We start from the raw sequence: 17,182 nt of genomic DNA on the forward strand, positions 1-17,182 counted from the left end.
CATATGTTTGCACTCATAGGTCTAGCAGGAAAACAAGAGAGACCTAATGGAGAACCAGGGGGAACGGAGGAGGGAGAGAGAGTTGGGGAGAGAGAGGGATGCAAAACTTGAGAGACTATTGAATGCTGAGAATGAACTGAGGGTTGAGGGGGAAGGGGGAGGGGGGAAAAGAGGTGGTGGTGATGGTGGAGGGCACTTATGGGGAAGAGCACTGGGTGTTGTATGGAAAACAATTTGACAATAAAATATGGAGAAAATAAAAAGACATGTGCATGTGATAATGAGTATGATGTAACTAAATAAAATACAACAGAAACAGCAAAAAAAAAAAAGAATATTTACCTTCTTTAACAGCATATAAATGAATATGTATGTAAAATATTATTGGAAACTCAAGTAAGCTTTAAAAATATACAGTACAGGATATAAAATACAATAGCATAGTATGTGGTATTATAGTAGATGCATAACTCTTGCGTTCATTCAACAGATATTTCAGTTCCTGTTATGTGTTAGCGGAAGTGTAGAGTTTATACACTGTAGTAATTAAGACAGACAGGGTCTCTGCCCACATGGGACTTTTACTTAGTGATAGGCACTGACAGGTAAATAATTACCAGTATCATTTAGTCACCTTTGTACTGGATTTGTTTAAGAAAGCCTTCTAAGAATACATGAAACAATTAGATTAAAAAATGCTACAAGTTAATTTTGCTCTTTGTTCCTGAGAAAATTCTGGCTTACAGATGTAGTTACAAAATTACAGCAAAACTTAATTGTCACAGTTCGTAGTATAAACTATTTTTTTTTCAGATGGACAATTTTCTTGGCGAACTAGTTTCTGTTTACTTAGTTTTACAAGGTGAATTTCTGTATAAAACTCAGAATTTACTTTCTGTTTTAGACACATTTTCACTTCTAAATCTAAGTGAGAATTGACAGCAGTGAGTTGCACTTCTTAAAAAAAAAGTATCTTAAAGGGAGGAATTATTTTGTAGTGATTAGAAGAGAAAGCGAGGAATTCACATTCCATAGTTTAATTCTGGCAGTCCAGTTCCATATATGACCATCGTGAGTCATTTAATCTTAGTTTGACTTGATTTATTCAGTATAAAATATATAAATACAGATGGTTTGAATACAAAGTAAAGACTGATGACCTTTTTCTGTGCTCACTGAAATTCATTGATTTGTATTGCTTTTGCATACAGTGAGAAATGCCTTAGTTTAAATTAAACATGCCAAGTCTTAAATAAAGGTTCTTTCCAAGAATCAGGTTTGTGCATACAAAATTTATTGAGTTGATGTATGTTTTGATAAATGTAGAAGAGTCAAATTAGAGCTTGGTCACTTTTTTTTTTTTTTTTTTTGACATTGTAGCATACTTTTACATCTTGGTTTCCCATCCTTTTCACTGGCACTGATTTTGAAGAAATTCGGAAAATAAAGAGTAGGAATCTTAGACATCCTGACCCTTGAGACTAGCAAGTAAAATAACAAGCAATTTATTTTGTCCCCCCTCACTCTACTGCCCAACCCCAAATATCAGGTTTTCCTTGCTAAAGTGCATGTTAGAAGTCAAATTGGAGAAAGAAGAGTTAGGGAACAAAAGTCCTTCTCTGAAGATCCTTTATTTATACTTCATTTGTTAGTTTGAGCCTTAGGATACTGGGACCCAAGTTTAGAAGGTTGATAGATGGGCTTTGAAATCTGAAACCCTCTGGAATTGTATGTAAAACTTTCTTTTTAAGGGCATAAGTACATTTTCCTAGGTAGGCAGTCAGCCTTTATTAGTTTCTTAAGATAGTCTTATTCAAAATAGCTCCAGGTCTTTGGGAAATTAGATTTTGGGCCACTGTAGGCTTAGAATACATATTTGTCATTGTCTTTTTAAATTTTGACTGAGATGCTAAGCACTTCTGTTGGAGAGGCCTAAACACCTACTTATCCTAAACTGATAAATATGACCTTAATGGATGTATTTGTACTTAGCTATTGATAACTATTGATTTTCTTAGTTGATTGTGAAGTGTCTCTGGATACTCTCCATAGGACACATATACCTCTGATATCTATAACAGGCTTCGTAGGACACTGGCCAATACTGTGAGATTTACTGGAAAAACAACTACTAAATTAGTGATAGAAAGCTTCAAAGATTGTTAAATGTGGTGTTGAAAGGCAAAGCAATTATACTAATACAATTAAATGTCCAATATCCATTTTTGCTTTCATTTTAATTTTTTAGGAATTTGAAGGAAGCTGTTTTGATTAGAGATTAGCGTGGTACCCTTTTAAAGGTAGTCTTTGGAAATAGACCTCTCTGGGCTCTGTAAAACAGAATATCATTTATTATATAGGATTGTTATGATATTTAAACACAAATGTTTATATCAAGTGTATTGTATGGAATTGGTATGTAAATGAGATCCCCCTACAATGATAATATATTATATTAACAGTGATGAATAAATACAATTCTGTCTTATCCTGTTACATTTACCATTTTTCATTTTTATGTGATAATAATATAAATTTCATAAAAGTACATGTAGTATTTGATTCAACTAATTGTATAGTTGTTTGAAAGGATTAATTTTAAGTTAGAGCTTTAACTGTGTTATGCTAATATGGTTCTTTTTGGAAAAGTTAAAATTGACTGTCCTCATTTTTCCCCCAGAGGAAAATTTGCTGTGGTTCGACAGTGTATATCAAAATCTACTGGCCAAGAATATGCTGCAAAGTTCCTGAAAAAGAGAAGAAGAGGACAGGATTGTCGAGCAGAGATTCTACACGAGATTGCCGTACTTGAATTGGCAAAATCTTGTCCTCATGTAATTAATCTTCACGAAGTCTATGAAAATACCAGTGAGATCATTTTGATATTGGAGTAGTAAGTATATACTGTAATAAATTTAAATAAATTTATTGTACTTATTTTAATTGGTGAGATAAGGTGACTTGAAATGTTAAGAACAAGAATGATAAAAGAATGACAACAATTTACAAAGATTTTGGAGCATCTGGGTGGCTCAGTCTGTTACGTGTCCAGCCTTTAATTTGGGCCCAGGTCATGATCTCAGGACTTGTGAGATCGAGCCCTGTGCTGGACTCTGCGCTGACAAAATGGAGCCTGCTTGGGATTCTCTCTTACCGTGTCTCTCTTCCTTCCCTGCTTGCACACACACACACACGTGCTTTCTCTCTCTCTCAAAATAAACGTTTAGGAAAAAAAGAACTTGTAAAGATTACTGTTGATAAAATATTAGAGAGACATAGTGTATATTTGGATATTTTCACAAAAACACAAAAATGAATTAAACAGCACACACACAAAACCCAAACGACAACACAGTGTTTGGGGAATGGGGTGAAATAAGTATACTTTCCTTGCTAATATGGAAAGCTGGTGAGTTTTTGTGCAGAACTATATGATAGATAAATACAATTGAAATCATTTATATATTTTATCCATCTATTTGTAAAACACATTCTAGGAAATGACTCATGGAGAATAGAAGGGTCAATTTGCATGAAGGTAAAGATATGCCTGTCACATTGTTAAAGAAACACATTTATATAGTATTGTGTAACTTGTGAAAAACTGTTAGGAATTGTAGCAATAAGAAATAAAATGTATCTCTTACCACAAGTCAGTGAAAAGCTGAAAACACCTAAATATTCAGGGATTCATCATGTTAAGCATCAGGTAGAGAGCACGGTTAAACCAACTGGCTTGTTTATCAGTATATTCACATGTGACTCTAAAATAGTACCTTTATGAGTGACAGTTTGACACATTTATTATATGTAAATAAAATGTGTTTGAACATCCACAACAATTGGAAGAGATTAGCTAAATTTATGTTTAATATGGTTTAGGGTCTGATAATTTTTATAAAAGAAATCCATTTTATAGTAAACTAAAGTGATTAGTATTTACTTTAGAAAAAAATGCATTCTAAATACAGTAATTCTTTTTAGTGGTTAACCTGCATCGTTGTCTTTTTGAATTTAGAAGTATATTATGTATCCTGGGTGGCTCAGTCCATTGAGCTTCTAACTCTTGATTTTGACTCAGGTCATGTATGATCCCAGGGTCATGGGATCGAGCCCTATATCAGGCTCTGTGCTGAGCATGGAGCCTGCGTAAGATTCTCTGTCTCTCTCTCTCTCTCTCTCTGTCTCTCTCTCTGTCTCTCTGTCTTCCTCTGCCTTTCTCTCCCACTTGTGCTTTCTCTCTCTCTCTCTCTCTCAAATAAAAAAATAAAAAACAAAAGTAATATAGCCTAATTTTAGTATTCAGGCATTTTAAGGATGAAGAAGTTTGTTTATATATTTGTAAAAAATCAATATATTTTTGTAACACGAAAGTGGATTCCCTAGAATCAACTTATAAATATGAAAATGCATATTTTGCAAAATGTTAAACTGACAAATAGTTTATTTAAGAATGAATACTATGGGAGCGCCTCGGTGGCTCAGTCAGTTAAGCATCTGACTTCAGCTCAGGTCATGATCTCACGGTTCATGGGTTTGAACCCTGCATTGGGCTCTGTGCGGACAGCTCAGAGCCTGGAGCCCGCTTTGGCTTCTGTGTGTGTGTGTCTCTCTCTGTCCCTCCTTTGCTCATGCTCTCTGTCTCTCAAATAAGCATTAAAAATATTTTTTAAAAAGATTGAATACTATGTACATTTTCCATAATTTTAGAATTAATGGAGGATTTTATCTATTGAATTAACTTTAGTGAATGTAGTGTAAAATGTTGCTACATAAATAGTATTCAAGAATGAATTTCTTAAGCTATTTATATCCTGTATGTATGAAGAATTCAGATCTTTCTAGTATTTTTTAAATCTTAATTGTGGGTATAAATCCATATTTTATACAGTTTTTTTATATTCCAAATTATCTGGTCTGGTTTGTCATCAGATATATCTTGTTAAGTAAACAACTCATTCTGAGAATCTAAAGTATCATCTCTTCATTTTCTTATTTGCTTATGATTGCATTATAATCATTAGCAATGCAGTAATATTATCTGTAGTATTGTTAAAGGAATATTTAGACCAGTTTTTGTTTTGAGAAGGTTTGCTTCATTAAAACTAGACAATGTCACCAGAAAGGGAAGGAGTGAGGGTGTCACCGGCACCTGGCCTGGGGAGTCCTTCTCCCTTTAGAAGATTTTGAGCAGGGCTGTGACAGGTAAACATCTGACCTGCAGACTAAGGGACCACCAAGGGTAGTCTCTATGTAAGTGTTCATAAAGACTAATTTATTTCTTTTGTAGGTGAACATGAATTCCTAATATTATCTTCCTATGCCTTGTTTCGGAGGTCACTTGTATAATGATAAATTATACAGCAAACTTACTTTTTATTTTATTTTTTAAGTTTTTTAAGTTTATTTATTTATTTTGAAAGAGATAGAGCACAGGCAGGGGAGGGGCGGAGAGAATGAGAGATGGAATCCCAAGCAGTCTCTGTGCCATCAGTGCAGACCTGTTGTGGGGCTCAAACCCACGAACAGCGAGATGATAGCCTGAGCTGAGTTCAACAGTTGGATGGCCAACGAACTATGCCACCCCACAAACTAACTTTTTAATACTCTTTGTATTAAAGATTGTCTTTACTGTGATACCTTGAGATAGGTACTAATTTTTTTTATCAATTTTCTTTGAGTTTCAAGAGTTGGGGGAAGTTGAAGTATAAGTGTGATTGGAGTTTTCACAGGTATTCCTTACAGAGTTATCTCTGGAACATGGTAAAGTATAAAGCACAAAATTTCTGCAGCCTCTAACTGGCACATGTTGGTACCAATGGTTTGGTGACAAATTACATCTGCAGTGTAAAGGGTCAGTCTTGTGTCTTTCAGTGTCAGACTCAAATTGACCACTGTTATTTTTCCTTCTTATGGCTCCTCATACATATGACATCCTTTTCCTCTGGTCAGTCAATGAGACTTCTGAATTTCAGTTTCAGCAGCTATAAAGAATGACTGCCTGTTCCATTATTCATTCAACAAAATTTTACTAAACACCTTCTTCGTGTCAGACACTGTCCCATTTTACCACATAGAATATACTTTACTTGAAATATTCTTAAATATATTTTATAAATTTTTGAATAACCATCTAGATTTTTTTTTGCATTCTTTAGATTTAATCCTCAAAAAAACCCTAAGGGGCCAGAGTGGCTCAATTGGCTGAGCATCCAACTCTTGATTTTGGCTGAGGTCATGATCTCAGGGTCATGGGATGGAGCCCTGTGTCGGGCTCCACATTGGGCATGGAGCCTGCTTGGGATTCTCTCTCTCTCTCTCTCTCTCTCTCTCTCTCTCTCTCTCCTTTGTCCCTCTCCTTTGCTTGCCCTGTATCTCTCTTAAAAAAATAAATCTATTGCATTCAGTAATGACTCTTTTACAGATGAGAAAAGACAAATTACTCATCCTCAGTTATATTTCTGGTAAATAGCAGATTTGAGATTTAAATTTATATCATTTGATTCCAAACCTAGGGACCTTTTTGTTCTATGATTTTGTTGACATTGTTTAGATTTTCAGTTATTTTAAAAATAATAAAAGATTTGTGAAGCTACTATAAAAGGTATTGGTTAAGAATGCAGATTTTCACCCATGTCATTCAGATTCAGATTTTGGTTCCCTGTTTACTATGCAACCTTGTACAAGTAGCTTAACCTCTTTGTACTCATTTCTTCATCAGTAAAATGGAAATAATAACCCACATGGTTGTCATGAGAATTAAAAGTATACGTATCTGTATAGAGGGACTAGATAGCTATAGCTTTTACTTAACAGTTTTACAGCATTTAAAAATTGTCGTTTTTAGGTCTGATTTTCCAAGTTTCTATTTCAATTTTATTTCAGTGCTGCAGGTGGAGAAATTTTCAACTTGTGTTTACCTGAGCTGGCTGAAATGGTTTCTGAAAATGACATTATCAGACTCATTAAACAAATACTTGAAGGAGTATGTTATCTACATGAGAATAACATTGTACATCTTGATTTAAAGGTAGTGTACTATATGATTTTAAGTAACACATCTTTTTTCCTTCTGCTCTTGGGATGCATAATTGCAAGCTGGTATTGCTAGGAAGCAACAGTCAGATTATGCTCCTTGTACCACAGTGGGTGCGCTCTTGTGCATGTGTGCTACTGGACTTAATGTTGTATTGGCAGAGAGGAGAGGACCGCATGTGTGAGCGATCAGATTAATCACTGGGGTCTTAGAAACCATCATTCCTTCAGGTCCTAAACCTTCAATCATTGTACCCCATCCCACTCTTACATCCTGGATTTTCTCATCTTGTAAAACTGGCCCATCTCTAAAATAGTCTAATCTCCATATCTGAAGATAACTTCCTTCTAGTTCTCATTTCTTTGCTCCCATTATATTCATTCTTTTTCCCCTTGAGACATTTAGTCTTTTGGCCCCTCCTTTTTTTGCCCCCAGACCATTCCGTTCTCTTACTGACGCCCTGAAATACCACTTCAAACTCTAATGTTGTTATCTGTTCTCTTTATCCTTCCTCCACAGCCACCCCAAATCTCAATCAATCTGTCTGTTATTTTTTGAACATTTGATTCTTCTTTTCCTATATTGTCTCCCTGTTGCATGATCCTTTGTCCTTCACTATCACTTTCACAAGAGTGATGATTCCTAGTTCTCTTACCTATAGCTCAGGCTTCTCTCCTAAATTCCAAATTATTTTATCCAACTGCAGTTTAGGTACCATTTGGGTATCTTGTAGAAACTTAAAAATTTATATGTCTTAAACTAGACTTTCTTTTTCTTACCCATTTTCAAAAGAAAAAAAATCTGTTTTTCTATGTTGGGCCCCCCTGTGGAAAAAGGGTAGCTTGGTATGAGCTACCTAGCAGCCCTGCTATGTCTTCTACCAGTAAGATATTGGAAAAATAACAGTATGGTACATAGGAGGATCATGCCCCGCCCCCCTCAAACTTCCTGTTGGGTCTTTCTCCAGCTAATGATAAACTAAGTGGATCACATAACACCACACAGCACTTGAAGTTGGAGATGGCAAATAAATCTGGCTTTGTATATCCTAAAGTCTGTGGTTGACAACAGTAGATCTAATTACCCTTATCTCTTCTCCTTCAATGTCTCTGTGATTTAATAGTAAGCATGGGGTTTTCCCGAAGTTAGACTTAGGATTCTTCTCACAGACTTTGGGAGCAGCAGCTTGGCAACTATAATGGTTATGACAATGGCAAGGAATTTTGTAATAGACCTCAGCAAAGTCACTTGCTTCTGGGAAGCAATGAATGACACTTCCCATGCATCCATAGATCTTACTGTCTAAGCTATAAACCTGGCAACAGACCCAGAACCATCATACTGAACCATTTTCTGTTTCTGTAAATATATACATTTTTTATTTCTTCATATTCTCTTTCATGCTGTTCCCTAGAGTGCCTTTCTAACTGGAATATTTCTGTTTATCCTGTAAGGTTCAGCTTAAATATTGTCTCTACAGCAAAAGTTCTTAGACTTTATAATAGGCAGAATTAAGTAGCCTTGTCTTATTATTAAATATATCTCATAATCAATCAATCTGTATATTCATCTAACTTCTTTTTTCATCCTTTGAGTATAATTTTAACTTTATTTATTATTGAGTGTAAAGCTTTTCCTAACTAGTAGTTCAGTAGATGTTTGGTAAATGACTCAATGAAGTGCGTAATAGCTAAACATTTAATTTACCTCCTATCTGAGACTAGTATTCTTTTATTGTTGTATATTACTTACCAATTTTTATTGTACTTTATTTAGCCACAGAATATATTATTAAGCAGCATATACCCTCTTGGAGATATAAAAATTGTAGATTTTGGAATGTCTCGAAAAATAGGGAACACATGTGAACTTCGGGAAATTATGGGAACGCCAGAATACTTAGGTAAGAATTTTATTTTCTACACCATTTTGAAATGTATCAACTAAATGATACCTCTATAAAACCATATTTTAGAGCATGTAATTCTAGGATATATTTGATCCCGGTATTTTAATGCATTGAAATTTGGTTATGACACATTTAAATGAACTTAAGTGGATGTAGGACTATTAAGACATTCACAGCAATTCACATGACATTGGACATGTAAGTTCAAAAGTTAATGTTTGTGTGTAACTGCTTATTTCATAAAATGGGTGAAGGGGAAGTTAAGGGACAGGAGAAAATGGAAAAAAGGAAAACAGGGAGTCACGTGGCCCAGTCATTATAATCTTTGAAGCCTGGCTGTTGGATAGATGTCATTTCTACTTCTGTCCTGGTCCCAACTCTGAAGCTGTTTACAATATACATTGTCTTCAGTTTTGTAAGAATTTTTAGCAGGACTGCTTGATTTTTGTTGCTACTGCTTAAAAATGTGAGGTTTTTGCCTAGGGTTGTAAAAGGAGGATTTTGAAGAAAAAGGATACAAAATAAGATCCTATTTAGATAATCTGGGGATGTACTATATCAACAAATAAAGTCATGCGGATGAAAAAAATTTAAGTTCTATTAGGCAGCACATAAATTTACAATATTTTAATTTATAAAATGCATTTTTTTGCACTTTTTTGGTTGTTGCTTATATTGATACCCCCATGCAAGTAATGAAAAGATACAACTACATAGAACAGGTGCTACTCAGCAAGGCAGCTGCCTTTCCTAAAATGAAAACAAAGCAAATTACTTACTTTTGAATGCTAATCAGGGCTATAGTGTCCTAGAATAAATTATTGTAATTATAGGTAACACAGCTCACAGAAGTATGTGTAGGACAGAGATTGACAAGTATGTATGACTCAAAGTTTTCATTAGTAAAAATATTGGGCTTTAGGAAATGATTTTTGTGAAACAAAGTTATTATTCAACCATAAATCCTAGTCTGGACTCTACTAATTTGAAATTTATATAATGTTCACAAGATATAGAGAATTTATTTTGCACTTAAAAAGTTGGCAGGGAAGGAGATAATGGGAAGTTAATTGTATAGGAAATTTGGTTTTTGATAGTCTAAGAGGGCTATTTAATCTACTTGAAAATTTAAAGCACTTCTAGAAAGCATAATTTACTCATAGTGTTACAAATATATGATTCTCTTTACTCTGAAAAGAAAAACTTAAATCAGTATAATAAAATAACACAAATTCTTAACAAAGTAATCAAACTAAAGTTTTTAAAAAGATTCCAGCATCTAAAATTTTATCTCTTCATTACTGTTTTTCCTGAGATTAATTTTAATGATTAAAAAAATCCTCCATAGCTACTGGTTATTCTAAGAATATTATTTGTGCTTTTGAACTATCTGAGTATATAATTTGCTCATCACTAGATATGTTTAAATGCCTGATCACAGGATAATTAAAAAAATCTTTTTAAATGTTTATTTATTTTTGAAAGAGACAGAGACACAGAACAAGCAGGGAAGGGGCAGAGAGACAGACACAGAATCCAAAGCGGGCTCCAGGCTCCAAGCTGATAGCACAAGGCCTGACACGGGACTCAAACTCACAAACTGTGAGATCATGACCCTAGCCTAAGTCAGAAGCTTATCTGACTGAGCCTCCCAGGTGCCCCACAGGATAATTAGTACTATGCTAAATTTCTATCAATTTTATATCATTAGTTCTTTAAAATTAAACTAGTTTTAATTTATTTTAAAATAATGTTCATGTTTTTAAATTTGTCAGTATTGAATTTCAATTTTATCTTTGCTTTCAGCTCCAGAAATCCTGAACTATGATCCTATTACCACAGCAACAGATATGTGGTAAGATTTTGTTAGTTACCTACATGCTTTCATTAAAAGTTTGGTAGGATATGTTTTGGGTTTCTTTGATTCCAAATGTAAGTATTAAGGCTTTCTATAAAAGATTTTTTTCAAGTATTATTACTATGCCACAAGAAGACATTTACCTATATATTCTTTTTAAGTAGTACTTTGACTCTGAATCAGAGGTCCAGAAATAAATAAGAATATCCCTTTCCTGAAGGAAGAGTTGGTCTAATAAAAAGCCAAAATAGTTGCAGTATTGTGTGATAACTTTCTGTAATAAGGTAAAATACTTAATAAGCATGGAGGAAACAGCAGACAAGCACCAGATGGAAGATACCTAATCTAGGTCTAGAAGAACAGGGAAGGCATTTGCTATGCAGAAAATGAGGTCAGGTTCATACAGAAGTTTAGTTTTAGGGGAATATATCTCTAGGGCATTGTGAGTTTCTGTGGCAAGCAAAATCATATTTTGAATATCAGATGTCATAGTGAGTAGAACTGGAATTGATACTGGAATTTTAGTTGGGATCATGGTGAGGGTCTGACTCCATAGGCCAAGTGGAAGAGTTCAGACTTGTTCCCTATGTTCCATGGAACTGTAATGGGCTTGCCAAGGAAGAATGGTCCTGTGGCTAAATAAGTGGGAAACATGTACTGTATGTGTTGTCTTTTTCTGGCTCCTGAGCCTCAGACTTCTCGTGAATGTATTTAAGGCTTTGAAAAGTTTTGCAGTGAAAAAAATCCACCTGCCCAATTTTGTGCTTTGCTAAACTTGCAGACTTTATTTGCACAGAACTTCTGTTTATATCTCACAGATCATTACTAGGTCGTTGGACACCATTTAGGAAATGCTGCCCTTTGAGCAGCTTTGTGTACTCTGTGAATGAAGAGCAGACTATAGATATCATGCTGTATTTTGATACATTATAATTATATAACATGTGCGTTCCCTTTATATTCTTCTTTTATGAGGTAGACTTTGAGATAACACAGTTATTTTGGTTTTAATAATATAGGAAATTTGAAAAACAGTTTATAGTCTGTACAAGTTCTGAGGTCAAGAATATGCTGAGTATCAATTTTACTTTATATAAATGTCTTCAGATTAACACGTGTTTTAAGGTCCCCTCTCCTCCCTTATTTTTTTCAGGAATATTGGCATAATAGCCTATATGCTGTTAACTCATACATCTCCATTTGTGGGAGAAGATAATCAAGAAACATACCTCAATATTTCTCAAGTTAATGTAGATTATTCAGAAGAAATGTTTTCATCAGTTTCACAGCTGGCCACAGACTTTATCCAGAGGCTTTTGGTAAAAAATCCAGAGTAAGTTATAACATTAATTTGTTTTAGTACTATTACAAAATAAATTCTAAGTCTATTATGAAAGATATATTCTAAAACAGTATAAAATTATTAGAAGTATGCTCTCAAGCTTCAAATAAAATGGAAAGAGAGGTGGTATAAAAGATCATTAAATAACAAATCTGTAACTTCAAACATGGAAAATGTAAAACATACAGCAGGAAATTTTGGAGTGAAGAGAAGATTTGTGTTATTTCTCTCTCAACCTGCTACTAAATCCTGAAATTCCATAAAATAATTAGAAATAGAAAGTTTACAATACACATGACTGGCTGTGATAGACTTTGCTGTGAATTACAGTCAAGTAATTATAGTTATATGGTAAGTGTAAAGCACTGATTGTCAAATGTTTAAGAAGCAGATGCTCTTTGACCACCTGCAGAAGAAGGGCCTTGAATCCATGATTTAGGACTCTTAGTTCACTCATTGGGAACTTAAGAGCAGAGCAAGAAAAAGCTGACCTCTGATTTCTTTACCCAGAGCAGCCCCGTTTACTTTAAGATGCCTTGGGCTAGGATCCTGGTTTTGTTGCTTGCCAGGTCTTTTATCTCTGACCATTACTGTCTCCTGGAGGACTTAGTTTCTTATCAGAACTCACAGGTTTGCTAGTTATTTTTTTTTAATTTTTTTAATGTTTTATTTATTTTTGAGACAAAGAGAGCATGAGCAGGGAGAGGCAGAGAGAAAGGGAGACATAGAATTGGAAGCAGGCTCCAGTCTCTGAGCTATCAGCACAGAGCCCGATGCAGGGCTTGAACCCACAAACGTGAGATCATGACCTGAGCCGAAGTCAGAGGCTTAATCCACTGAGCCACCCAGGCGCTCCTTGCTAGTTATTTTATTGGCTTAATGCAAGACCAGACAAATTTTTACTGGCCATATGTTGGACATAAATGCTTATTTAATAGTAGTAGTAAAAACACTTTATTTCTGGTTATAAGCAGTTTTCATTTTCTTAAATATAAGTAAAACTTAGATTCTAAAAGTTCTAAAATGAGCCATTTTTTATAATCAAAAAATGAACATAAAAATATCTAGAGTAAGTAAATGAACTTCTTTATAATCAGAAAAAATATATATAAAATGATCATAAAAAGTGAAGATAAGACTAAGAAAACATGTTCTAATGGAGATGGTGATTGTGTTAAGGTTGTAGTTCTGACTATAGATAGGTATTTTCCTAACTTCTGAAATATTATGACATTTGACCATATTATTTTCAAAAGAGAAAGTAGAACATAAAAACTCAAAATATTAGATAAGCATCCTTCAAGAGCAACCTTTATTTTCAAGATTTAACAATATTGCTTTTAAGAATACAAAATAATAAGTTACATATGTTTACCTTCAGAGTTTTATGTCTTTAGCCCAAGAAATTTTACAACTTTACTAATTTTTATTTTGTTAGGCTAACATATGTGCTCAAGGATTTTGACTAGTCTTGTCTGTAAGCTCCATGATGAATTGAATTTTCAGTACATGTCAAAACTCCAGTTTTGGTATTGTTATTCCCTTCTATACTATGAGTATATGTTATTTTCATAATAAATTAAATAAGTCTATAGTATATCAAACTGCAGATGTTTCCAACTTGATTTTTAGTTCTCCATTTTCACTTGATGCTTTCTTTCAAAGGAAAAGACCCACAGCAGAAATCTGCCTGTCTCATTCTTGGCTACAGCAGTGGGACTTTGGAAACTTATTTCACCCTGAAGAAACTTCCACTTCCTCGCAAAGTCAGGATCATTCATTAAGGTCCTCTGAAGACAAAACTTCTAAATCCTCTTGTAATGGAACCTGTAGTGATCGAGAAGACAAAGAGAATATTCCAGAGGATAGCAGTATGGTTTCCAAAAGATTTCGCTTTGATGACTCATTGCCCAATCCCCATGAACTTGTTTCAGATTTGCTGTGTTAGCACTTGTCTCTTTGGCTTATTGGACTGTATTTGGAATTTGAAATCTACTCCAATGTGAGATTGTGGCTTATAGGTTCATTTATGGCATGTTTATATTGTAAATGCACTTTTGCGTGGAAGAGTTTAGGGAAGTGTTTTAAGGCTAAATTACTAGTAGTAAGCATAATTTCATTTCCTGTTCTGAGATATTAACTCTTGAGAGAAGAAAATACTTAAATATGACAAAAATAAAGCTATGCATGTGAGTTTACATGTTAATTGAAGAATTCAAGTTCAAATGGGTTTATCAAAATATTTTACAGATGAGGAAAACAGTGATTTGGGTTATAGTATAGTTGATATAAAACTGAACAAAGTGAAGACATTTGAATTCAGTAGGTTCTATAAGGTAAGTTCTATACATGCCTCTACTGACAAAATTTTATTAGGATAACAGTGTCAGATTTAAGTAAGAATATTAACTATTTTTATAGATGTGGGATATTTTATATTTGAAAATATTTTAATCACAAATATTTTGAAACTGCCTAAGAATCCCAGGATATATGATCTGCTACATGAGACAGGTCTTTTAACAAGAGAAAAGAGGGAAATTAGAAACCCAATTAGGGATATTCTGTACAAGTGGGAGTGAAAAACAAAACAACAACAAAAAACTCCAGCATGGTATCATTTTTTTAACTCAAATATCTTTTGCTCTCTCTCAACATACTTCAGATTTAATAAGACTGAGAAATAGAGACTTAGATGGTATACAAGTGTGGAGGATTTTCATCTTCTAGAATTTCTGGAGTAGAAGATACTTAAGTAAGACTGAATGTCTCTATTTTGGGTGGCCAAACATATTTATTAATTGAGTGTAGAAGAAAATGCTGACTTATTTTGGCAACTTACAGAATTATAGGTATTTTCTAAGTCTCAGGATATAAGCCCAGTCATTCAGAGTTCTAAAAGTATACATTAAAAAATATCACAGTACCAGTAAGATTAGACTGTTAACAAAGTGCCAGAGTCCACAACAGCAAGGTGGGTGTGGTCATAAAATGGAATGACATTATGCTCTTCTAAATTTCTTATGGAAAATTCCAGTGACTGAGGAGGCTCAGCAGAGGGCCATCTGCAGGATGGCCTTAGAATGGTCCTTTGCTGGAACTAATGCAAGTAAGAGTCTAAGGACAGCAGGGTGGCTGGTGACTGTTTAGTGCTAATAAAGGGAAATTTACTCCTTTTATGGTTATCTTTGATGATTTTGCACCTGGTTTCTATTAAAAATTCTGTTATATTATCATGTTAGGATAATTACCTCCTGACCATGTTACTATCTCAAATGAAATTATATTTTGACAAAAAAAATCTTGAGTTTTCCCCCCTTGAATTACATATTACTGTAATCTAACTTTCTGAAATTTGATGAGACTCCAAATAACTTAAAACTATTTTCAGTAGCCATCAGTTCACTTTATTTGACTAAATGGTGAATTCCTTTTAAATCTTTAGCATGCCTTAAAGGAAGAGTTATTTCTACTTGTGTGTGTATATGTGTATATGTATAGGTATATGTATTTATGTATAGATAGATAAAATATATAGTCTTTTGACAACTTTCTTTTAGAGATCCTTTCCTCTACTATATTGTGTTCAACTCAGGTGCCAAAGGAGCTCTCTTCTTATGGACATGTAAATACACATTTAAATTTTTTAACAAGTTGGTTCAATAAACTAGCCATTGCAGAAGCAAAATTGGGCTCTTCTATATCTAAAACTGATGAGTTTTTCTAAATTGTTGATTATCCAGTTATTTGCCTTCCATATTAAGCTAATTCAGGTAAAATTTAGCTAGCCATTCAAAAAGAGGCTTTTTGCAAAAGATCATATTTTATTTTTAAATTTTGAGAGGAATTATGCCATAGCAAAAATTAAAAATAAAAGAATTTATATTTTAAATTATAAACTGATTCTTAAAAAATACTTTACACCAGCTTTCTTTTAATTTGAAGAATCTTAAAGCAGTTCATCTGCTGCCCCTTAGTTAATAGAATACAGAGTTATAAATTTCTGTACCTTTTTTGCTAACAATTTTTATTACAAAAAAGCAACTAGGAGTTGCACAAACAGCATAAAAATTCAGTTTTTTCATAAAGGTGAATTTAAATATTTTCACTATTTGAAATGTGAAAATAAACTAAACCAGTAATTAGGGAGAACTTGTTAACAAATGACTCAATTCTTATTCTTTTTCTCCCAAGATTGAAAAAAAATGTCAAAAGTAGATGATGTGTCTCATGAAAGCAGGAATCTTAGTCCCTTTGAGGTGAACAAATGTCAGCAATACTTAAATACATCTGAAAATTAATGTTAAATTGCAATGTGTTTATAAAGTTTAATAACTTTGGTTTTTGGACAGATAGGATTAAATAATAAAGTGTAGTAAATGAACAGTTATAATTGTCATTTTAATTTTGTCCCCACGGTCAAGTTAACTCTGAGCAATAAAATTATAGTGGCACTTTAAAGAAGAAAGCAGTATGTGTTCTGCAGTTTCTAATGAGATTAGGCCCCTGTCCCAGAAGGTACATCAAAACATTGCTTCCTTTAAAGAAAGTCTTGTTATAAGAAGTCAGCTGATTAATGATATAGTTCATTTTATTCTGGCACAAGTTCTTTCTTTCACTTGGGATGGGTTGCTAAGAGCTCATGGACCATACTTTGAATAGCTTTGCTCTAAACAACATTTATAAGTTGATACCTTATAACTGTTTACATTTCTTCTGTTTATTTTTGAATTACATTTTTGTATCTGTCTTGGAAAATTGTCTTTATTTGTTGTGTAAACAATTGTTCTTTAATTTCAAATTGTATTAAAATTAAGCTATATGACTTCCAATTTGAAGAATTATTATCAGATTAGAATTTTATAAGACTTTAAAGAACTTTAAATTCTAATTGTAAATTTCACACAAATTACAACTGCCCCATCTTAACTTTCATTAAATAACTATGTTGCTTAAGCATACTGACTGACATTATAAATACTTCAGTAAAAAACAAACAAACAAAAACTTATTATATCAACCTAATGACCCTTTTGG

The 17,182-nt window shown here is 33.6% G+C and overlaps 1 protein-coding gene across 3 annotated transcripts in view; it reads left to right on the forward strand.

Moving 5' to 3' along the window:
* The window catches only part of STK17B (serine/threonine kinase 17b), a 30,502-nt gene extending 13,525 nt beyond the window's left edge, over positions 1–16,977 (forward strand). For all 3 annotated transcript variants that reach the window (XM_029934192.1, XM_029934191.1, XM_029934190.1), the window contains 6 exons: positions 2,681–2,893; positions 6,886–7,030; positions 8,813–8,939; positions 10,752–10,800; positions 11,957–12,136; positions 13,811–16,977. In XM_029934192.1, the coding sequence (XP_029790052.1) occupies positions 2,681–2,893; positions 6,886–7,030; positions 8,813–8,939; positions 10,752–10,800; positions 11,957–12,136; positions 13,811–14,093 (997 nt within the window). In that variant the 3' untranslated portion in view covers positions 14,094–16,977. The remainder of the gene's footprint in view (positions 1–2,680; positions 2,894–6,885; positions 7,031–8,812; positions 8,940–10,751; positions 10,801–11,956; positions 12,137–13,810) is intronic.
* The last annotated feature ends 205 nt before the right edge of the window (positions 16,978–17,182 follow it).

This window comes from Suricata suricatta, chromosome 3 (genome assembly GCF_006229205.1).
Source record: "Suricata suricatta isolate VVHF042 chromosome 3, meerkat_22Aug2017_6uvM2_HiC, whole genome shotgun sequence".
In the NCBI taxonomy this organism is placed as follows: Eukaryota; Metazoa; Chordata; class Mammalia; order Carnivora; family Herpestidae; genus Suricata; species Suricata suricatta.